Source organism: Taudactylus pleione, unplaced genomic scaffold, assembly GCF_031769625.1.
Source record: "Taudactylus pleione unplaced genomic scaffold, aTauple2 ptg000380l, whole genome shotgun sequence".
Lineage (NCBI taxonomy): Eukaryota > Metazoa > Chordata > Amphibia > Anura > Myobatrachidae > Taudactylus > Taudactylus pleione.
In genome coordinates this window covers 2,550,615-2,576,122 of record NW_028284781.1, presented here as the reverse complement: position 1 = coordinate 2,576,122, position 25,508 = coordinate 2,550,615, and the positions used below count along the sequence as shown (strand labels likewise).

The following is a 25,508-nucleotide window of genomic DNA, read 5'->3' as shown; positions in this document are numbered from 1 at the left end:
AATCACTAACCTGTAGAAAATGTAGCAGATCTAAATGCCCAATTAGTGTCCTCTATCTTCACAGTCTGATGCATACTGAAGTCCTCGCGTAGATCCCAAACTATCACAGAGCCATCCACTGTACCAGCAAACACCAGGGATGCTTTACCAGGGCTGAAGCAGCAGCATTTCACCTACATAATACCAATAGAAGAGTCTTTCAGGCTCTTATCAGTAATAATACCAGGGAAAATAATATTCTGCATCAATGGGTCAGTATCACTGGTAGGTATGACATTACAATCTGCAACTGTGGCCTTATGCACGTGATTGCCACTGTCTGTGATAATTCAGGGCATTCACATCTTGTTACTTCAATACAGTAGGTACATTAACCACAGCCATGTGCATTTTAGAGACTGCACTCTTTATATAATCAATGTGTTTAGAGTCCTGCTCATTTGCTCACTCTGTATGAGCACTAACCGCTGTTGATATAGGTGATGTAGTTTAGGACCTTTAACATTTGCGTTTGTTTGCCTTAAGAGGTACTATCATAATAAAATAAAACAAAAAAACCCTACATTTTTCAATTTTATCATACAGTAATAACATGTATGCTGTGACTATGGGGCCGATTTTGAGTAGCGTAACACGTCGCAGTGCGCACGGATCTCACGCCTTTCCACATACACCAAATAAATAAATTGGCTTCTGTGCATGCGCTGGATCAGGGATCTACACACAGATCGAGATCCCTAGCACGTCCAGATTGATCCATCCGCTGATGGATCACAGAGTCTGTGAAATGGTCACTTCTAGGCAGTGACCGCGCGGCGACCAATCAGTTGCACGGAAGTCTCCCATCTCATGGGCCTGTTGGCTGATCATAGCGCGTGGACATAGATGGGTTGTCTGTATCAGCCAGATCTTTTGCACCCAGCATGGGGCTGGTGTAAGCCCAGGTACTAATGATGATGGCTGCAGCAGTGGTGGTAAGAGCAGCGGGTGGGACAGGCTTTTACATGCATTTACACACATTTGTACTATACAAAGGCAGATACTCGCATTACCATTCTACAGGCGGCAGCAGTCAGATGGTGAGTATCCACTAATATCAGGCTAAGAAGAGCTAAAGGACAAATGAAACTCTTACAGAAAGTCCAATACAACATACCTAATTATAGTAGGAAAGTATACAAGTGCAAACCTAATAAGCAAGTTACAATTCATTAAGTGCACAGTGCTGCTAAATATCCCACAGAGGTAAAACATACGTGCAAATACAGAAATAAAAGCAATGTAGGTGCTTGCCAATTCTGGTGTATGTCATAGTACATTACATATATTTTTGCTATATTGTCTCAGCTCCCAGGAGTGAGTAAGACTAAATCCCTGATGTTCCCCGCTGACTGCACGTCGTCATACCTCACACTCACAAATGAGAACTTTCTGGGGAGTGGATGGTTGCCATATATTCCATACACAGATAATAAACTTCTCACACAGAATGGCAGAGTCAGAGTTCTTGCACTGGTCATGCACGGTAAGTAACAGGTGTCTTTGGGCTTCAGAGAAACGCAGGTGGTAAACAGTCCGACCTGTGAAGGTATCAAAAATGACAAACAAAAATGTGTTCATCACGGCACATTAAATATGGCAGACACGGTTCCCTGTAAACACCAGCTAATCCATATTGGGGCTGTTATAGATATTTTCCAAGTACAGATGTGTCCTCGTACATCAAGCCTCAACACGCCACACAGCGCGAGATGCCTGGTGTGAGTGAGCCGCCAGGTCCCATACAACTGCTAGCGTTAGGCATCTTTTCTAGGACACACCAGGAGAATGCACTGATTAATTTGATATGTGATACGTCTATATCTTTATGTGACTGAGTCTGTATACGAAACACAATGAACTTGGTGTGGAAAAAAGTCACGGCCAGAGCATCGTAGAACTTCGTATATAGATTCAGAGACTCAGTCGCACACAGCTATACTAGTGTCTCATATGAAAAAAAGATAGAAAGCTATTTTTTTTCCAGGAAATTACTGTTCCGCGTAAACTGAGGGTACGTTAAAGTTGGGGGTGTCGTAAAAATTACATTTGAAAAACCATTAAAAAAACGCCTACTGTGACCGTGTGCAATGTTTAAAACACTTGACGCATCCATACCGCCCATTGAAAAATCAGACCCAATATGTTAAAACCATTTTCAATGATTTTTATATTTTTCCCCTAAAATGTGTGCGTTCGTTTTTAAGTTATCATTAGGGAGGGGTGTCCAAAGGGTTCTGAAGGAAATCCCCACATTTTTAGCCAAAAATAGGGATTTTGCATTTTTTATCTCCTGAATTGGGATGGAGAAAAGTTTTCTCCATTTTGTTTCGCCTGTTGCCGTTTTCACCTGTTTTTTGGCTAAAATTTTGCAGCTTTTTTGGTGCGACTGCAGCATAGATGTGTGAGGACACATTTGTAGTAAGAAAACATGTACTTAATCAACTTAAAATGCCACAATGTAAAAAGAAGTTGATCTACAGATGGGCCCAGCTAGTTTGTTGCTCCTAGCGCAACATTTAGGCTTCTGAGTGGCGCCTTGGAACGTTGTGGGATGGCTGTACTTTGGCGCACCGTGGAGTTCTACAATGTAAGAGAATCCACAGCATGTAATACACAGTTTAACCGCTGGGTGGCGAGTGACCCACTGATGAAATTTATACTACTGTATACCATACTGCAGAAGTGGATGGATATCCCTCACAAGAGGGCCAATCACGTTTGGGACACTACTGCAGTGTATTTGCATGTTGCATGTTCGCACAACCAATCTTTTTAATAATATCGCAGAAACTCGTTGAACGGGACACAAATCATTACACATAGAGTACAGTACTGTATAGTAGTGTAATTGCCGTGTTGTTATGACGGTATAACCAAAACATTAATGAGACTCACGCACAGCTTTCAATGAGACAGGATGAATTATTATTCAATAATGGTGTAATACTATGTTTACATGTAGGAAGACAAAATTTTATTATCATTATTATTATGCTTCCCTCACTGCGCCCTTCAGGGACTCAAACACAACCTGTTTTCAAAAAGACCACATGATTTCCTGTTCAATAATGTTGCAGTACTGTATTGACGGAACTACATAGCCCCACAACTACTCCGCACCCTGCAATGATACACCCATACAGTTATGGGGTGCAGGGACTCGAGTGTCGGGTTTCAGACGCACCCTCAGCGTCAGGGTTCAGACAAGTCAGACGCACACACAGCATTTAATGAGATGAATTAACCCTAAACCTAACCCTAAAAAAAATACATATTATCCTGCGTCGACCATTTTTGTCGACGCTGGAGTGTTTTGTTTCGTTTTTTTGCTTGATGGTGCGTGGCCACGCATCCCGCGATTAGGCTCTCTACGACCCTGCCCATTACTGGGTATAGCCAAAACCTATTCGCTACTTGTTAAATAGACTAATGATGACGTCTACGTGGACGGAGGTAAGTGGTGGAAAAAAAATAATGCGTGCGGTTTCTCTCTTTGTAAATTGTGAGAAGATGGGGTAAGCACTTGTGAAAAAGAATGAGAAAGGGTTAGTTTCAGCTTCATAATTCAACTGAACTGACCCACTATGGACGTAACTGTGTGAAATTTGTATATTCTCCCTGTGCTTGCGTGGGTTTCCTCCGGGTGCTCCGGTTTCCTCCCACACTCCAAAAATATACTGGTAGGTTAATTGGCTCCCAAAACAAATTACCCCTAGTGTGTATATGTGTGTGAGCATGTGGTAGGGAATATAGAGTGTAATGGAGCGTACACACGGTCAGATTTGTCAGACTTGTCAGATTTGTCAGATGAACGACTGAACGATTGAACGATTTGAACGATTTTACCAAAGTTTTGAACGATTTGAACGATTGAACGATTTTTGACTGCATTAAAATGAATGGAATCGTCCAAGTCTGACTGCAAACCCATCAGATGTCAGATATCGTTATCTGACAAACGGGAACGCGCATCGTTGATCGTCCATCGTTCAGGCATGTCAGATATGAACGATTTTCCTTCAGATATGAACGACTGAACGATTTTTAAATCGTTATCGTTCATATCTGAAGGAAAAATCTGATCGTGTGTATGCACCATAAGCTCCACTGGGGCAGGGACTGATGTGAATGGGAAAATATTCTCTGTAAAGCACTGCGGAATATGTTTGCGCTATATAAATAACTGGTAATAAATATATAATAAAATAACTGAATGTTGTAGCTGTTACTCATAAAAATATATAGACTGTGTGTAGCACAAACAACATACTAAATAGAAACACCAACCACTAATTACAATAACAATGTTGTAATAAATTCAATGTTATAAAACATATTTTGAATAACAATAAACACTGCAGTCCTACAAAAAAAAAATTCAAAGATCATTTTGTGTAAATATAATGCCATATATTTATAGCACTTGGCAAAAAATTTAAAAAAGTTTACATATACTGTATAGTCCAAGATAATAAAGATACTCAATGATATTAGATATATTTGTTTTGTAATTTCAGTTTTACATTTATTCTCTCTCACTTGTTTCTTTATTCTAAAACGGACACCATGAGAACTTCATGTTTTACCTTGTATAAATGGCAGGTTGGTATTTAACGAGAAGCAGCCATCACTGATGGACATGCAAGGTTCTTTAGGCCGAACTTTGCTATTAAACTGGTTTTCCGCACGATTCTCCTCAAGCAGGACAGTGATGACCTTTAAATAGAGCAACAAAGACTTTACAAAGTGTATATGGTGTCTATTCTGTCTTTGTTACTTTATATTTATATAAACTGTGACATGGCCTACTTAAACTATATAGGCGGAATTCAATTGATTACGCGGCCCGCATCTCCCGTCTAAAGTGACAGGAGATCGCGGGCCGCTATTCAATTGTGCCAGAATTTCACGCTGATCGCGCCCATAGAGGTCAGGTTTAGCCGCGTAAAGCAGCTAAACCAGACCAAAGTGCTGGGCGCGATCGCGAAAAGTGATGTTTGGGCGCCCAAACATGTCACTTTTCGCACATTTCAGCTCTCATCCCCCAGGGGCTGCGAGCTGAAATGTAGCGCTTGGCAGCCGATCGCGCCCGACAGGAGCAAGAATAGAATAGCTCCGTCGGGCGCGATAGGGGCTGGAGAGAATTGAATTCCGCCCTATGTCTTTGCAAGCAAATATAAAACCATTAATTAAATGTAAGAAAACATATTATTAGATGAGACAAAAAAGTAATGTAGAGTTACCTGGCTTGCAGAGTGAAGGAAAGTCGTCAATCGCTGGGAGTCCACCTTGGTTACAAGCCCCATGTCCTCTGCTGTATTATTTTTGTGGCCTATGATACCAAGAGAAGGCATACATTATATGTGGTATTTTACAAAAGGAGATACTAATCTCTTTGCATCCAGAAGTCTACAATTAGCTTTGCACAGTGATAAAGTCTGTTTATCTAATTTAGAATCTATTTTTTGACCCACCCCTTATCACCTCAACACCGCTACAAAACATATCCTGCAGATCCGTGTCTCCCAACTGCGGTCCTCGGGAATCCCTAACAGGGCATGTTTTACAGATCTCCTCAGTATCACAAGTAAAATAATAAACACCACCTGTGGATCTTTTAAAACATGTCAGTCAGTAATGGATACACCTGTGCACTCAGTAGGAGATTTGGGATATATGCACTGTTAGGGGTCCCTGAGGACTGGAGTTAAGAAACAATGCTGTGGATCAATTTGCTAAAATAAGCCTGTCGCTTTAATACCACACCACATATAGATAGATATCTGAACATATAACTAAAGATATGTTACATTCACTGTGACAACTTTATAGTGTATTTAATTCTGACATCTACTGGGCAGGAAAAATATTTACGGAGCTTAAAGGTAAAGTTTTAGGCAACATCTATTTTAAAGAACACTTAAGGCATTATAACAGGAACTATAGAGAGAAGGAACTATAGAGAGAAGAATGGTCATGGTTTTATTTCAACTGGAATTTGTAGTAATAACAATGCAATGTTATTAGACTTTACGTAATTATTAACTGCAGATTTATCAATCATGCTTAGCACAAATTATATCTGAAACACAATTTAGAAGCCAGATTAACATTTAGTAATTGACCGATGTTATATACATGGAAGTAGATTAAGTTTGTAGACAATACGGATTGGTGTCAAGTGCTTTATGTTGTACTTTGTCACTGCCAGAGATGTGCTCAATAAAATGAACAGCTTACAATCCAATAGAGAACAGGAAAATTGATATAAATAGATGTCAATATACAGTTATTAAAAATTGTCTAGTTCTCTTTCTGTCAGAAAAGAAAAAGAAATAAAGTGCTTTAGGGATCTTTGTATCATTTTGTATTCATAGCATTGTGCCTATCACTAGAAGTACACACTAATGTCACCTCCACACACAGCAGCGCCCTCTCCTGGATGTTGTGTCCATTTTTCTTCAATATCTATTTCTTCAGTTTGAATCTCTCGGTCTACAGCATCATCATTGCACTGAACATAAGCCTGAAATAAGATTACTATCTTTTATTTATAAGGTGGTGATAAATTACACAGCACTGTACATTGGGGGGGTCATGACACAAACAAATTACACATAATGACAAGAAACAGAAAGTAAAGACTGCCCTAGGCCAAAAGAGCTTACTATCTAAGACAGGGGTCAGGGCACTTTTTTACCTTTTACCCCAAAATATATTTAGATACGCCGACGTTACCCCCTTGATTTGAAAGGAATGAAATCATATAGTAGTACCCCCCATATAATGCCCCTGTAGCAGTGCCCCCATATAATGCCCCCATAGTTATGCCCCTGTAGTAGTGCCCCCATATAATGCCCCTGTAGCAGTGCCCCCATATAATGCCCCCGTAGTTATGCCCCTGTAGTAGTGCCGCTTGTACAAAAAAAAAAAAAATACACTTACCTTAATTCACACTCCTGCATCCGCCGCCGTCCTGTCCGCCCCGGCTGCTCCTCGGAACTATGGGAGAGACGTCATGACGTCTCTCCCATAATGCACATGGAGAGAGCCGGAAGCTGGAGTTCAGAAGAGAACTCCAGCCTCCGGCTAACGCGGCGCTGCAGGGAAGGAGCTGGGCGCCCGCTGGTAATAACATCTCAGCAGGCATCCGGCTTAGAGCCTCCCTGCGGCGCAGCTGGGCATGCTTATGAATCATTCTATATTATAGAATGACGTATATGCATGCCAGCTGTCGTCCATTACCCCCAAGAATTTCATTTTTACCCCATGTGGGGTAATTAACCCTTGTTCCCTGACCACTGATCTAAGAGGTGCGGGGAACACACCACACATAATGTAGCTGAATAACAATTGTAATTGCTTGAGGGGAAAGTGAGGGTGGCTATGATTCGCAGCAGCATCATAATAATAATAATAATAATAAATTATAATAAATAGTATACGGAATAATATTTTATGCATGTAGTGTATGAGTGGCTAATAACACTGTCCTTAACTGTCAACTAAAGTGAAATGATTTTAATTAGAAATACCAAATCCCTACTTTAATCATCAATAATTTGACAGTTACTTTTGAATAATCCATTCTGTGTCCTGGTGATCTTTATATAATAATTGTTGATAAGAACATAAAAAAAAAATACAAAATAAAGCACATGCAATGACAAAGTAGATGCCACTAGAGGGCAGGAGGAGGATTATGTGGCATTTACACACTGAGCACCTTATTTATCAACAAGTTTCATCATTAGTGATAAAACTTGTTGCGTATGATAAATGGTGCTCCAGCCAATCAGCTCCTAACTCATCTGTTTGAAAAATGCAACAAGTTTTATTGCTCGTTGTGAATGATAAAACTCGTTGATAAATAAGGCACTGAATGAGGTTAGGTCTTAAAGTGTGCTTCCTGCTGTAACAATATGTACTAGATCTCAGCCTATTAATTTCTTATGAATTAGTGACATCACTGAAGCTCCCGGCGCCCGATTCAGGCCATGCCCCCTCCGTATGATGTCATGTGGAGGAGGTGTGGCATGCACCCAGCGCTGGGTGCTGTAAGGGCAGCGTTGTGACAGTCTGGAGTGTCCTCAGGACGCTCCAGGCAGCACTGCTGCAGAGATCCTGGAAGCAGGGCGCCGTTATAGGCACCCTGCTAGCCAGATGCAGGAGCTGCGGGTGAGCGGTGTTGCCACCCACAGAGCGCTGCGCTCTGTGCGGCCGCACCACTCGCACACACCTAGTTACGGCCTTGGTTCACAGTGCACAGAGGGGCTTTTTTAATAACATTTTATTTTTATTTGTCATTGATTTCCAGGCACCACAGTGCTCTGTAGTTACAGGCAGTGAGTACATACAAGGTAGAAAAAATAAATGCACACATGAAAACAAATTAAATAAAAAAAAAAAACACCAGGGGGCTTATGTAATAGGTTTTGAGCTGCAGCTTTTACATAAGCCCCGGATTTGGGGCCTGTGATACCACTTCCATAACCCCCTTCTCACTCTCCCTCATTCCATGGCATGTTAATCCTTCTGTTCTAAACACTTCTATCTATGAGGGGTATTCAATATGGGAGTGAAAAGTCTGTGCTGGAATCTTCGCTCCACATCGCTGATTTTCCTGGGATAAAGTATCGGGCACGCGCCCGCTTTATCCCCGTATTCATTTAAAAAGCTACGAAAACGGGAGCCGGCAAAATAGGATCGGCGAAAAAAAAAACGGGATTTACCTGGAATAAATTGTAGGACCCCCCTAAAGCTGTCAAAACATGGGGGATCACTATGGGTACCCCCGTTTTAGCCTGCAAATGAAAGTCTGTGTTTTAAATAGCTGTGGCAGGTGTTTTTTTTCCGACATTGACGAAGTGATGCAGAAGAGTACTTAGGTTATTCTTTTAATTTTTTTTTAAGTGGTCCCATCAAATTTCGGGTACATGAAAAGGGGTACTAGCATATTTTTATGTCCCTAAAAAGTAATTTTTAAAAAATTCTGCAAAAATGCACCTGCAGCTAATAGTCTATTCTAGAAAACACCAGCCGCATACTTGCAGAATAGCCCAGAACCTATTTCCCTATTTTTAAACACTATTTCAAAAATATATATTTTTTTTCACCCCGTTTTTTAAATTATTTTTTGGGGTGTCCCTATTTTTTTTTTTTTACTTTTTTTGACACAGTTATTTTTTAAATGTCATTCCCAGGTGTGCAGGCTATTTTTTTTTAAGCCTGCACCCCTAAACGCCAATTCTGCACTTTTTTTCGCCACCTATTCAGTGGTGAAACCTTATCCCCGCTTTTTTTCAAAGACTTCTCGAACCTGCGAAAAGTCTTTGAAATTGAATACGGGGATAATTGAAATCGGCGAAAATTACGTAATCTGCGATAATTTATCGCCAATTTCGAAATTTTCGCTCCGAATTGAATACCCCTGTTAGTGTGTTTCAATTGTACTTAAATTGCTCTCTTTATATGATCTGGCCTTTTATTGGTAGAAGGTGCTCCTTAATGATTTTGAGGAATTTTTCCCTTACTTCCCTAATCTCTCCCCCCTCTTACATGTTTACTACTTGTTTTATTATTTGCTTTTATTAGGTCTTTTATCTTTTTATTTTTGTGCCTTATACCTTTTTGTATTCTTGTAGTTGGCCTGCAATTTATTTCTACATGTTACGTCCTTTAGTATCTTTGAAATTGGTGTGCAATTTGTTACTACATACATACTACAGTTGTCTCTGCTATTACATTACTTGTATAATACTCTGGTACAGTTGTTAATGTACTGGGTAGGGAGGGCCCTGCTCATGAGAGAGCTTATCATCTACTGATAAAAGACACAGCAGACAAGAGTGATGCTTGGGACAGCTGTGATAGTGTACCAGTGTGAGGAGGTGGGAGAAGTGTATGCGCTAATAATGAGATGAATTTTCATAGTGTGTTTAAAGATTTGAAGGCTAGAAGAATTTAACTGAATGTAGTAAGTAAGGAATTCCACAGACTGGAGTACAGCACAGGAGATGTCTTGTAGGCGGCAATGAAAGGTGATAATCAGAGACAAGAGAAGGAATTGGTCAGAGGTAGATCTAAGAGGGTGTTAGGGAGAGTATTTCAAGACAAAGTCCCCCCCTTAGTGCCTAACCCTAACCCTCCCCCTAGTGCCTAAGGCTGGGTATACACGTCAAGATTTTCTGTCCAACCATCCAACTAGTTGATTGGTTGGAATGAAAATCTGGTAAGGTATAAAAGCAAATGACAATCAGCAATTTGCTCCCAAACGCCGGAAAATGGACAAAAACTGTTGTTTGAACAAATTGTTTAGATCAAACATTTAACAAACTTGTCTGAACGTCCATTTTCATTTTTTTTCTGGCATTTAGGAGCAAATTGCTGATCATCAGTTACTCCCATACATTACCAGATTTTCATTCCAACCAATCAACTAGTTGGATGGTTGGACAGAAAATCTTTACGTGTGTATGCAGCCTAACCCTAACGCTAACCCTCTCCCTAACCCCGCTATCTACCTTCGGGATGCCGGCGGTCAGTATTCTGGCGCTGGGTTTCTGACAGGTGTCAGGATACCGGCGCCGGCATTCTGACCGCCAGAATCCTCTCCATCTGTATTTTAACCGCATCCCACACAGCCATTTCAATAATATATACCTGCTTTGTGTTGGTCTTTCCAAAATTCCGGATGTACATCTCATACTCTTTCACAGGAGCAAGTTCCAACAAGGAAAAAGTGGGAGAAAAATCTAAGTCGATGAGCCTTAGAATTTCCAAACTGCGTTTTCTTTAAAAACAGAAAAAAAAATACATAATTGAACTTACAATAGACATAATATGAAATTGAAAATGAAAACAACACACTAAACAGAAGATATCACTCAGGAATCAGATATCCTCAATTGATAATATGATGAATTGTAAAGGATTGTTATTAACTTTTCTGCTGTCTTTTGTTGAAAAAATAAACATTTACGTAGGCTGTTTCTAGTTGAGATGTAATAATGTATCAATTCTATTTTACAAGAATTTAATATCGTTCCCTCTTTGCCTGTACATTAAAAACCAAAAATATTTTTAGGCGGCTAGCAGTTTTTTTTGTTTGTGGAAACCGTGCTTTAGGTTCTATGCTGCAGAAACAAATGTGTTTAAAGGTTATTGACCCTAAACCATAATATATGCAAACAAACAATTGTATTAATTGGGTACAATTTAGTTTTAAAACAAACTTAGTAGAGTCTACTGACCGTACACATTTTTTTTTGTAATACTTTATTTTCAAATAAATCACATTAGATTGTAGATACAATATAAATGAAACCTTTTTCTCTCAAATATAGTTTTTGTATAAGGTTGTGAGTTATGCCGCATATCCACTTGTCGATTAAACAGCGATTGAATGATTACGACATTGTAATAGTTCAATCGCTCATTAATTGTGCATGAATCGTGCATGAAAATGTCGAAAACGACCAGCGATGCGCGCTCCCGCTGGTCGTTTTCTAAAGCAATCATCGCCTGAACATGCCGGTCAATCTGCCGTTAATGATGTTCGGGGATGAGGAAGGGTGCCTACACTGAACGACATATCGTTCAGTGTGGGCACCTACAGGATGTGGAACGACTGAACGATAACGATGTCGTAATCGTACTGTCGCACCTTTAAATGTATGGGCAACAGCAACGGAATAACAGACCTTGGTCTTTCCTGCTCAATAAGAGCTTGTACACACAGACACTGAAACACAACACTAATTAAACAAAAACAAGTCCTTGTATATTATCACTACTTTTAACAGAGTGGTTAAAGCGTTTTCTCAAAGCTGTCCTGCAGCACAGTAAACTACATACTAAACAAGAGCACAAGAGGGCACAATCCTATTAGGTTAGAATAGGACGAGAAGCAACAAGCCAATTCACAGGTAATATGTTTGAGCCCATAGAGCTCCATTATACTCGTATTTTACAAGTGTAAGAGAGAACACACTATACATTTTCTTGGACAATATGCCCAATTTCCGACGGATCGAAACGGCATATCGTCAAAATTGTCTAGTCAGTACCCACTATGTCGGCTGTTGCACGTCCCCCTTATGGTCGTCAGCCGCATCGTCAGGTTGTCCCTACATGCAGTTCAACACAACAATGCCACTGATGACCCCATGCAGCAGGATGCGGCAGGGGTCGACATATCAGGCCATCTAATGTGTAACGGCCGCCCCATTTGTCAGCCGGGAGGGGGGGGCGCCCGGCATTTCGCCCGGTACACACATAATTTAGTGTGTACCCAGCTTAAATGTTTACGAGTATAAATGTTTGTGAATCCTGTAATCAACGTTGGAATGTAAGCAAAGTAAAGCGAATGCTTGATAGGAAGTTGGTGTGTACAGTTTTATTTGCTTACGCTGTTTCTTGGCGATAAGGGTCAAAACACACTTGCTTCTTACGAGGCGGAGAGCAAATCATCGAAACGAATTAAGCACGTATCTACTAACCAGTTTTGAGACCAGGAGGATCTCTGCACTGCAATCAGGACCGATTCAAGGAATTCCAAGTGTACATCCAGCCAAGGACTCCAGGACATTTCACAAATGGTGCAAGACAACTTGCTAAAATCTACAGTACATGGACTGGTAATATAATTCCTTTTTATCAACTTTGGTCTGACAGTTACCAACCAACATATGAACTTGGAACTGTATGGACAATTGACACTGGCAGTCCTATATTTGGGTTTACACCGTAAGGTCTCATTATTTACAAAGCTAAATGCCATATAATTGATTCTTCATGGTATGTTTTAATTTCTGTGCATGTTTTATATGTCATAATAAATAAGAATATTTATGTTTTTATTAAGCCGCATGATTTTTGATTAGTGTATTTACCTATAAGCACTGTATCTTGGTATTTTTTTGTAGGATCAAAATATGTTTAAAAGGGTACCAGAACACACATAATGCATTAAATGATGGGTGGTGTCACAGGAGAGCTGATCATACAGCAGGAAAACTAGGCCTGTAAAGTTCTACACAATTTCTCAGCTCCTGTGACAAGTATAAGAGAAAAGGCAATTATTTCCGGTATCCGGATTATAGATAGTTAGGACGACAATGTCTATATAGACACCAGATGTTAGACAGGCAATAGGTCGACAGGGAAAAGGTCAACACAGGAAATGTCAACATAAAATAAGGTCGACAGGTACAAATGGTCGACATAGTCAAAAAAGGTTGGCACAAAAAAATGGTCGAGGCACAAATGGTTGACATGTTTTTTTGTTTTTTTTTTAGGGTTAGGGGTAGGCACTCACTGGGGGGGTTAGAGTTCGGCACTTACCCCGATGGTTAGGTTTAGGCATTTACCCTGACGGTTATGGTTAGGCATTTACCCTGACGGTTAGGGTTAGGCACCAGGAGGGAGGGTTATGGTTAGGCACCAAGGTTAAAGTAAAGATTAATCTTAGAAAAATACAAAAATGTGGTGTCGACCATTTTCGGGTCGACTTTTTGACCCTGTCAATCATCCGTACATGTCCACCTTCTTCCATGTTGACCTTTAGTCCCTGTTGACCTATTGCCTGTCTAACATCTGGTGTCTATGTGGACATTGTCGACCTTTTAACTGTTTATCTTTTATACAACCACACCCATTTTTTCCATAAGTGGTTTTCCACATAGCATTACATGCCACTTGCAGATTTTTAATGGCCAACAGAGCAGAACATGTGCTGTGTGGCAACACTGTAGGCAAACCCATTTATTTTCGAGACAGCACATTTATATGGAATGAAGAAGTAGCACCGTGTGACTCTAGCCTTATAAGAGCTGTTTTCACAGTGGGGGCCAAAAAGCACAGTAATATAGAATTTATAATAAGTATAGCAAGAAAAACACTGACGGAAAAGCTTTATGATGCTGGTGTAAGAACTGCAGGAAATGCACAGTCCAGGAATTGTGCTTTTCTGACATCAGTGTGGCTTAACCAATTCATTGCAATAGGAAAGTTTACTCAAAAACTACGCTACTAAACTATTGTGTGGCACCAACCATAAAGGGACACAACTTTATTTTTATGTTCTAAACATATAATTCCTAAGAGAAGCTTTGTATTATTAGTTTCTTACATAGCGCAGCATATTCCGTTGTGCTTTACAATGGGAAACAATTTGCATACAAACCGCCCACTTCTCTCCACAATCATTGTATTTTTTTAGCTGTCCTATTCTTCAAAACATTGGTCCAGGGCTCAACACTATACACTGAAAAGGAAAGTTGTAAAGACAACTAATGTATACTGGGCCACAGGGCCCTAACTAGGGTGGTGCGACATGTGCCAATGCACAGGGCACTGCAGGGCAGGGGGTGCTATTTTGGCCTGTCAATTTTCTGCTTATAATCATTCTCACTTGCAGCTTTCTCTTACTCCTACCTGGCTGACTCCCCTTCCATCTGGCCCCCTCCCCAAGCACCTTCAGTCATATCCTCTTATCACACTGTATTTGTCAGTGACACCTGGATAACAGTGGTACAATGGGATCGGTACCCCTTAATCATCATACGGAGCAAGATTTGTCATGGCCCTTACCCATGAGGCCACACCCCTTTTTTGGGCACACATACTATGACCCTGTGTGAAAAATAGGGGGCATCAATGCTCTAGCCCAGGACACCAAAAAGTCTAGTTACGGCTCTGCTGGGCCACACCCAGCAATCACTTCTCTGCAATACAATAAATAATAAATACAGATTTCCCACAAATAATAGCTCTAATACTGATGGCCTGTGTCTATAATCATTCTTACAAATTACATAATGTAAAGACAAGGTAGATTCTAACCCGGAATACCAATCGTTTTCTAAATTGATTTGTTTTTTAGTATAGGGTCCAGTGCTACCCTATATTCCATAAATATACCATATTATAACCACAAGAAAAAAGGACTATTACGTAATGTGTAAATATTACAAATTAATATTTTAATAACAACATAACATTAAATAGACCAACGTTTATAGGAAAAGCAGTAATTAATAATATGTTGAATGCTAAAAATGTATTTTAATTTTGGTGACATTATTCCTTTAATTAAGAAAACTGGTAGATGCATCACTTAATATTCATGTCCAAATTTGGACATAACTGGACTACACAGGATGCAGTAGGTGTAACAGTGACCTCTTCCACACATTACTGAGAAGTACCCAACATGTAAGTAAAGACGAGCACAGTGTACTAAACCAAAAAATTAAAAGGTACAAGCTACATGCATTTTTCAATTACATTATAATCACATTATATTAACATGCTCTGTACAAACAATAACAGGCAAAGTAGTTTTATTGGACACAAACTAGTACTAACACATCCTGCTGGTTCTAGTGAGACTTCTCTATAGAAGCCACCAGGGTAATAATGTCCTTAATAATAATTGTATATACTTTTCATGGATTACACTCCAGTTCATTACAATTTGCCTATTACTAGCGTTTATGTAATGTGAGTAACTAGACATACTTACTTTTGCTTGCTGGCCACTTGGCTGCTAACTTGACGCTGTTTCGCGGAACCAAAATCTATCAATACACCTCTGTGAGCCGCCTTCCTGGGGGTGTCATTTTGCTCTAAGGGACAAATACATGAATATAAAAGAAAGTCTAAATGCATTAGTCAATTGTTTATATAAAAGTGACCCAGCACTGGAGACCTATGGCGGCAAGGGTTCTTAACATGAGGTCATGGCCCAGAAAAGAACACGCGCCAAGCAAGGTGGGTAACTACAGCCCTATCTTAGTAAAGCTATTCTAAAAATAATGCACTGAAAAGTACTATAATAAAGAAAATAATAAATGAACTAAGAAAATGATCTATGGGTATGGAGGCTGGTAAACACAGGTACTCTGGTAGACCATAACAGGAGTACGCATTTTACGAAATTCACCTAGAGCAGTCCTGTCGGATCTCCCCTGCTACAGAGAAAGCAAACCAACTAGTGGACAAACGTGGTCACAAGTGGTCCAGGGAGCGGTGCTATTAATATCTAAGACTAAGTTACAATGTTTCATTATAAAACTGAGTCTATGTTAAAAGCACCAACACTCCATATGTACAGCGTACTATCTTATGTATTTTAAATTGAAAAGGCCCTGGCATCATCAGAAATGTAGAATTGCAAATGATGTTGAATTTAAATTAAGTATTATGACTGTTGTGTTTGTACGGAAGTACAGTCTCTGCTTATTTTAATATGTCCTGTAATGGTTTTCCTTTTTATTAAAACGTAAAAGAAATATTAGGAATAGCATAGAGCTGTACCAAGTATAACACAAATGAACAACCTGTTGGTTTTGGTTGATGATTATCACGTGATATGTGTCTGTGTACAGTTGGGACTGAAGCTATGTTTTCATTCTCCAAGAGCATAGCCTTCTGGATTTCCTCTATCTCTGCATTCACAGGAACGGCTTTAGGTTCCTGTGTTTTCACTGTCTTATCCTCTTCACTTTCCTCTTCAAAATCATCATCATAATCCTACAAGTCAGTCACACAAATAGCGTAGAAAAAATACCATTAATAACTCTATTAACAGGTGTACATGAACAATATCTTTGCATTTATTTACCCTATAACAGTGTTTTTCAAACTTGGTCCTCAGGACCCCACACAGTTCACTTTTTTCAGGTCACCCAGCAGGTGCACAGGTGTAGTCATTACTCACTGGCATGTTTTAAAAGATCCACAGGTGCAGCTAATTATTTCACTAGTAATTATGTGAGACCTGCAAAACATGCACTGTTTGGGGTCCTGAGGACCGAGTTTGAGAACCTGTGCCCTATAATTATAGATTTCATTGGAAGACTTGACACAATCATTAACAGACATGACATTACAAATTCAATAGATTTTAAACAGTGAGATACACAAGTTTCTGTATTTCAGAACATCCTTACAGTACCCTTCCAGCCTATGAAATGGAACGCAGCGATACCTTAATATTCTTGCGTGGGATAGTTACATATTATAGTACATTACATTATGATAACACTGATGGGGTTTTTTTTTCATTCCTAGGGCCGGAGCATTCGTTACTATACATCTTTCTCCTCCGTTTTCTCATTTCATTTGTAGGTATGCCAGGCAAGTGGTCATCTGCTTAGGTTTTCATATGGGGTGTCAGCAATCACTTTATTGTAAGTAGAAGGGTGCAGTCATACTTAAATGTTGGCTTTATCAAACATCAGTTATTAATTTACAAAGCCTCAAATGACAGGGTGTAAACAAGGGAGAATAAACTCTCACAATGAGAAAACACAAACATTATAAAGGGAGGAACACAGTGTTCCCCAGTCAGTACTTAAATCCAGTTTTCTTCTTCATATATCTGGGAGACATTAATTTTAGTGACACTCCAAAACTATCCCTAGGGGAGGGTACATTCAGATGTGGTGGAACAAAAAACCTTGCGCTCAATGTGATAAAACAAATCAGATGAATGGGTCCTCAGACTGTGCAGTATCCTTAGAAGACAAAAGTCCCAGTATAGCTGTAGATGTTGAAATCCTCCTGATTAAAGTCCTAATAGTCCCAAAAGCTGGTTCAGGCCAAATGGATCCAATGTTCTGATAAGTCCACAATGGCAATAGGTGTGGGTGATGGTCCCTGTGTAGGCCTAACGCATTTCGCTGCAACTGAGTGCAGCTTTATCAAACATTTGACACCTTTGATAAAGCTGCACTCAGGACTTTAATCAGGAGGATTTCAACATCTACAGCTACACTGGGACTTTTGTCTTCTAAGGATACCACACAATCTGAGGACCCTTTCATCTGATTTGTTTTATCACATCTCTAAAGGACATACCTTTAGCGGCACCCAGGACTCACAATCAGTGGACATCAATCCAGTTGACACCCCTGTGTCCCCCTTTCATGCTGTATGTGAAAAGGCCTAATACGACATTTGAGGTTGTGGGTGAGATCTCATGTTTTTATATGCCACATCCGAACTGTGATCATTTTTATATCTTTACAATGTCCAGTGTATTGTGATTTTTTTATTCTTATTATTACACTTCTTGAATGTATGAAACCATATGCCATTTTACCAATATATGTTATTAAATTGTTTAGCACTACTACCCTTTTTCCTATATGTCTGCATGTGATAGGGAGTGACTAGCCCTTTACTAGTAGCAGCTTGGGTAAACAACTCATTCTAGCGCCTGGTTTACACCTGTTTTGGTATACAAGTTTCCCTACTTTATTGTTATGTCTGGTGGTCATCAAATCTATTTTTGGTTGTTCCCAAGATTCCACCAGGAGACTGAACACCTCCTGATGAAGAAAACACTCTGATGGGAGAATTGAGTGGTAACTTAGACAGTCTGCTTCTCTATTCTCACTCCTGGAATGAATACAGCTAATATTGCAATGACAAACTGTTCTGCCCATGTTAAGATCCTGAAGTGTCCTTTGATTACTTATGTATGCTAGAGCTGTGGCACTGTCTGACTGAATCTGTTTGGGCAGACCCTAAATAAGGAATTGAGCTAATCTCAGGGCATTCAAACACATAGGGCACTGGAGCACACACCTTGTAACCAAAGATACAGGGTGACTGTCCACAATCACTGAAGATTAGCATCTGTAGTGACCACCATCTAGTTGAGGATGAAAAAAAAATCTCCCTCTACTCAAGTTTTCCCCCCTCAGCCACCAAGTCAGAGAATGCCTGTCCGATACAGTTTAATGGTCTGAAGATACAACTGGTGATAGGGTCATCTCCAATTTTTTAAGTTGCTGAGTTGAAACCTAGATGAATGAAGCCTGTCGTAACTGGACAGTCTTGAGGAAAAATAAATAAATAAAATAGAGTGAGTCTAAGTTCAAACCCTTTGTCACCAACTCTTGAAGAGATCTGAATTTTTTATCTGGTAGAAAAAACACCCTGCACTCCTGTGTCGAAAACTAACCCCAGCAAAATTTTGATTTGTGAAGAGTTAAACTACAGGCTGAAGTACTGGGGCTCTCCTTCTTGTGATCTGCCTGCAATAAGGCTAGTGACATGGCTTGATAAGAAGGTCATCTAAGTGTTTAAGGAATAAAAAGGATCCTCTGAAATCTTAAAAGAGCCCCCATGACTGCCATTGTCAATGTAAAACTGTAGGAGCCATGGCCAAACCAAAAGGGCAGAGCCCTGAAGTGAAGCCATGAAGTGAAAGTGGGTGAAGCCCTCGATGCACATCTGAGTAGATTCTGATGCACTTACCAAACAGAAACATGGAGGTAAACATCTTTTATGTGTAAAGATGCCGGCGGTTAGAATACCGACAACTGCATCCCGACAATCAGAATCCCGACGACCAAAACGTAAGGTGCCTAACCCCTAACTCACCATTCCCAAAGCCTAACCCTAAACCTCGCTACCCCCCCTATCCCCCCACAACCTAACCCTAACATTCCCCTCACTTCCATTAAATTCAAGGTCAATATGGTTTCTCTGGTTTTTGTACCAGAAAAAGATTGGAGTAAAAACCTAGGATTTCTCTGCTTCTAAAGAATAGGAACTACTACAGCTGACAAAACTAGAGAGGATATGGTACCCGGATGGAAGATCTACAGTAATTAGATCGATAGTCATTAGGTCGACACCAACTGGTCGAAAGGCTATAGATCGACATGATCAAAAGGTTAACAGGGACAAAAGGTCAACAGTGCAGACGAATGACAGGGTTAAAAGGTTGACAGGTTCAAATGTTTGACTCCTTTTTTTATGGTTTTTCAACAATAAAAGGTTAGGGAGAGGGTGAGGCTGCCAGAGGGGATGGTTAGGGTGAGGCACTAGGGGAAGGGTTAGGGCTAGGTACCAGGAGAAGTGTTAGGATTAAATTACAAAAGAATGTGTCGACTACTTTTGTGTCGACCATTTGAACCTGTCGACCTTCTGCACTGTTGACCATCTGTCAGTCGACCTTTTGACTGTCGATCTAATTACTGTCGATCCATTAAACTACACCCAAAAGAATTGCTCTTTCCTTTAGCCCTTTGAAAATTTGTTGATAAGTATCTTATGGTCCCAGGAGGACAAATCTGAGTCAATAAAACCGGGCAATCTAACACACTCCCTGTTACCAGTATTAGGAGCTCCTGACCCCACAAGCCGTCTCCCTAAAGCTGACATATAGCATAGTTTGTACCCAGCATTAGTCTCTAAACAGCAACGGTTTTGGATTCAATATTTATTGGCGTTAAAAATCCTGTGAATAAAACAACTGAATATCAAAAGCTTCGAAAACCCACTGCCGAGTATATATTGCCCCTGGGCACCAAATGTGGATTTTTGCACCGGTCCATTTGGCATCAATCCACTCAAAATGATGATCACCCGGTTCACCAAAGTGTATGATGTACTGTAGGCCCAGTTTGGTTGAAAATATCCTCCATTAGTTGCTATTCATTAGCTCTGGACTGTGTTTACAGTCCATAACAGAGTCCGATTAAGACGCTGTATAATTCAAGTCACAATACTGATTTGAGCCCTCCACCATTTGGCAAAAAACCCCATACACATAAAAATAGGTCAAATAATCTAGGCCGTTCTGTAGCTGTCAGCCTAGGTTGCCTAATAGTTAATCAAGTTCTGGTCTGCATGCACTATATAAAGACAGACTGTAAAGAAGGTAAAGGTTACATACTTCAAAATCCTCTTCGTAGTTTGTGGAGTCATGCGCTACATCTGTGTTGTATATAGTCTCCTCAATTTCCTTAAAGACAATGAAAATGGCCATAATTACAGAAGGCAAGCACAGGTGTACATTCCAATGTCACCAATAGTCACACTGAGCCAATGACACACACAGTGTAGTAACTAATAGTTATTTTACATGGATGTATTCCAGATGCATGGCAGCTGAGACTAGATATAGGTCCACGAGGAATGAAAATATGAGATATGGTAAAAACTTACCTTTGTTATCTCTATTTCTACGAAGTCCATAGGGTTCCACAGGATACCTTGGGGTATAGGTGATGACGTCAGGCATCGGGCACCATAGAATTAAGTTTTCAGCCTCCCAGGATGCACTAGGGTCCCCCTCCTATACCCCGCCCCCGAGCCAAGGCATCTCAGTTACGTACCAAGCCATAGGCCGGAGGAGAAGGAAGAGAGAGAAAAAAGATCTGCACACACACAAGAATCACATTCTCACCAGAGGGAGACGGAAAAACCGGTGACCAGAGCAAAGCCCATCTGCAGCACAGGTGCGACAGGGCGGGAGTCCTGTGGAATCCTATGGACTTCGTAGAAATAGAGATAACAAAGGTAAGTTCTTACCATATCTCATATTTTCTACTTCAGGGTCCATAGGGTATCCACAGGATACCTTGGGGATGTCCCAAAGCAGTATCCTTCAAGGGTGGGGACGCTCCTGTACTGAAAGGAGAATCCGCCGCCCAAAGGAAGCATCCTGGGAGGCAAAGGTGTCAAACGCGTAATACCTCACAAAAGGTATGGACAGAGGACCACGTGGCCGCCTTGCAGATCTGGACGGCAGAGGCACCACATCGAGCTGCCCACGAAGGACCCACAGACCTAGTGGAATGAGCCCTCACAGAAGATGGAACCGGCAGGCCTTCATGAAGATAAGCTTCTGAAATTGCCATACGGATCCAGCCTGCCAAAGTTTGTTTTGAAGCAGACCAACCCTTTTTACGGAAGCCATAGAGGACAAACAAGGCGTCTGATTTCCTAAACGAAGAAGTGCGGTCAACATAAATCTTTAAGGCCCGCACAACGTCCAAAGTGGCCTCACCCACTGAAAGGTCAGATGAGTTAAAAGCCGGCACAACGATTTCCTCGTTGATATGAAACCGGGAAACAACTTTGGGAAGAAAATCAGGACGAGTGCGCAGCACCGCCCTGTTCCCATGAAAAATCAAGAAAGGGGGTCTGCAAGAGAGAGCCCCTAAATCAGAAACACATCTGGCCGAAGCGATGGCCAGAAGGACAACTGTTTTGGCCGTCAGCCATTTAAGATCCACAGAACCCAATGGTTCAAACGGCGGTCCCTGGAGAGCACTCAGGACCACCGCCAAATCCCAAGGCGCCACCGGTGGAACAAATGGCGGCTGGATTCGTAGAACACCTTGCATAAAGGTGCGCACATCAGGGATTGTAGCAATCCTACGATGGAACCAGACAGACAGGGCAGAAACCTGCACCTTCAAAGAAGCAAGGCGAAGCCCATGGTCTAGTCCCGCCTGTAGGAAGGCTAGCACTCTAGACAGACAGAACTCCCGAGGTGCATAACCTCTCGGTCGACACCATTGGAAGAACGTATGCCACACACGATGGTATATTCTTGCAAAAGACGGTTTTCGAGCTCTCAGCATAGCGCGAACTACAGAGCTGGAAAACCCTCTGGACCTTAACATGGCCGTCTCAACAGCCACGCCGTCAAAGATAGTCGAGTCAGGTCCGGGTGAAGACAAGGACCCTGCGACAGTAGGTCTGGTCGTAACAGCAACCGCAGAGGAATGTCCACGGACAGACCCTGAAGGTCTGAGAACCAGTGCCGTCTGGGCCACGCGGGAGCTATAAACAGGAGCATCCCTCCTTCCTGTTTGAATTTCCAGATTACCCGTGGAAGAAGGGAAAACGGAGGAAAGAGATAAGCAAACCGGAACGTCCACTGGACGGACAGAGCATCCACCAGAGACGCCTTTTCGTCTCTTGTGCGAGACCCGTACACCGGCAACTTGTTGTTGTGCCGTGACGCCATGAGGTCGATCTCTGGAAGACCCCACCTGTCCACCAGAAGTTGAAAGACGTCCTGCTGCAGAGACCATTCCCCCGGATGAACGTCCTGGCGACTGAGGAAGTCGGCCTCCCAGTTGAGGACTCCCGGGATGAATACCGCTGATATGGCCGGGAGATCGCGCTCTGCCCAGATCAGGATGCGGGACACCTCTGCGAGTGCCGCCCGACTTCGGGTTCCTCCTTGCCGATTTATGTAGGCTACGGCAGTGGCGTTGTCCGACTGGACCTGCACGGGATGACCCTGGAGAACTTGATGGGCCTGCTGGAGAGCATTGAAAATGGCGCGGAGTTCCAAGATGTTTATCGGAAGCTCCATTTCCGTCTGAGTCCATCTGGTACGGAACAAGTATGGACCCGTGACCGCTCCCCAGCCCCGAAGACTGGCGTCCGTTATCAATAGGACCCAGTTCGCCACCCAAAACGGACGACCCTTGTTGAGAATGGTCGTCTGCAACCACCAGGCAAGGGACAGGCGAACCTCCGGAGTGAGCACCATCGTCTGGGATTTGAGACTGAGGCAGTCCATTTGGACAGGATCAATTGCTGCAGAGGTCTGGAGTGAAACTGGGCATATTCCACCATGTCGAATATGGACACCATGGAGCCCAGTAACCTCATTGCCGAGTGAAGAGACACCCGGCGACTCTGCAGACAACTGTGAACCCTCAACTGCAAGGCAGAGATCTTTTCCCCCGTCACAAAGATTCGCTGCTGACTGGAGTCCAACAAGGCTCCGAGGTGCAGAATCCTCTGAGACGGGATCAGGGTGGACTTTTGCCAGTTTATCAACCAGCCGTGCCGTTGCAGTACTGCAATCGTCAGATCCAAATGGCGCAGAAGGAGCTCCGGAGATCCTGCTACCAACAGTAGGTCATCCAGGTACGGCAACATGCGGACTCCCTACAGCTGCAGGGAAGCCGCCATGACCGCCATAACCTTGGTGAACACACGTGGTGCTGTCGCCAGGCCAAATGGTAACGCCCGGAACAGGAAGTGATCGTTGCGGATAGCAAACCTGAGGAACTGTTGATTGCGCGAAAGAATAGGGACATGCAGGTAGGCGTCCTGTATGTCCAACGACACCATGTAATCCCCAGGTTCCAGCGCCAGAATGATGAACCATTGGGTCTCCATCCGAAACCTCGGCACCCGCAAGGACTTGTTGAGTGCTTTGAGGTTGAGGATCGGACGGTACGACCCATTGGGTTTCTGCACCAAAAACAGATTGTAATAGAAACCCAGGCCCCTCTGGGAGAAGGGAACAGGCACTATAACTCCAGCCTGGAGCATAGTGTGCAAAACCTTCCGCAGTTCCGTGGCTTTGTTCCGGTCTGATGGAAGACCCGTGCCGCACCGCAAGGGCTTTAGCAGAAGAAGAGCAGGGACAGTGAAAAGGCTGACAGTAGAAGGTGAAAGTACAGGCAGCAGACGCTAGCAGAAGTCACATGCAATGCAAAGAAATCAATTCCTGCACTATCAGCGCTGATTCTCAACTACGCAGACACAGAGCCTGGTAGGACACAGCGCTGCATACACAGACCTGAACCAACGGAGGAGAGGTATGCCGGGGGACCCAGACCGCGATGCCACCGATCTTCAGCGTCCAGCAGCGCTCACCATGCTTTCAGCAAAAGATGGCCACCGTGGAGCAGAGAGGAGGCCGGCCTGGGGGAGGAGCGCTGCCACAGGGTCAGTCAGCAGAGTGGACAGGGCTGTGTGCAGTGGGGGAGGCGCCGGCTGTGTTACAGGGAAGGCGCGCTCCCCTGGCATGCAATTAACCCCTGGGATGCCACAGCGCTACCGCTCAGCCGCGGTCCGCTGTCCCAGGGGGGTAGTGAAAGCGCAGGTTAGGTACCTGGCTCCACGCTGCAGCCAGTCCCCAGGGAGCCCCCTGCCTGGGGACTCTGGACCATGTGCTCAGCAGGGACCCACCGCGGGACCCCGCTGCTTACCTGCTGCCCCCTTGAATCCGGCCATGGTCCCAAACATCTGGGGTCACCGCTAGCTGTGACCCCAGATGCCTACCAGCATCCCCAGATCAGTACCGGCGTTCTGGTACCGGCGGGGGTGTAGGGAAGACAGCATGGACGTCAGATGAGCAGCCACAGCTGCTTGTAGAAAACGTCAGGGGCTAATTCTAGCCCCCTTCTAAACAGGTGCATCCGACTCCGGCCGGGCACCAAACAAAACTGAGATGCCTTGTCTCGGGTGGCGGGGTATAGGAGGGGGACCCTAGTGCATCCTGGGAGGCTGAAAACTTAACTCTATGGTGCCCGATGCCTGACATCATCACCTATACCCCAAGGTATCCTGTCTATACCCTATGGACCCTGATGTAGAAAGACACATTTGTGAAATGATAAGCTGCATTCTCATGAACATCGGATCTTCAAAAGCATGGCTGCTCTCACTATGTGTAGGCGATAGGTACACTTTATATACCTGCATGACATGCACACAATATACATTTTTCCCCATACGACTCTTAAAGTGCATGTGGGTGTATGAAAAGGTCTCTAAATGCAGCTAAAAGCTTTCATCTGTTCCGTATAGTACATAAATGTTTACGCTGCTGTGCAATAGGATCTGATCTAAAAGCCCAGGAACAGAAAAGACTTCTGAGCAAGTAATTCAAAGCGGAAGGA

The 25,508-nt window shown here is 42.5% G+C and overlaps 1 protein-coding gene across 2 annotated transcripts in view; it reads right to left on the bottom strand.

Annotated features, from left to right (window-relative positions):
• DYNC2I1 (dynein 2 intermediate chain 1) overlaps window positions 1-25,508 on the bottom strand; it is a 67,461-nt gene that overhangs the window by 19,005 nt on the left and 22,948 nt on the right. For both annotated transcript variants that reach the window (XM_088445433.1, XM_088445434.1), the window contains exons 7-15: window positions 20,741-20,809; window positions 16,386-16,578; window positions 15,569-15,671; window positions 10,705-10,834; window positions 6,457-6,568; window positions 5,286-5,374; window positions 4,629-4,758; window positions 1,408-1,580; window positions 11-173 (exon numbers count right to left, since the gene is read on the bottom strand). In XM_088445433.1, coding sequence (XP_088301559.1) covers window positions 11-173; window positions 1,408-1,580; window positions 4,629-4,758; window positions 5,286-5,374; window positions 6,457-6,568; window positions 10,705-10,834; window positions 15,569-15,671; window positions 16,386-16,578; window positions 20,741-20,809 — 1,162 coding nt within the window. The remainder of the gene's footprint in view (window positions 1-10; window positions 174-1,407; window positions 1,581-4,628; window positions 4,759-5,285; window positions 5,375-6,456; window positions 6,569-10,704; window positions 10,835-15,568; window positions 15,672-16,385; window positions 16,579-20,740; window positions 20,810-25,508) is intronic.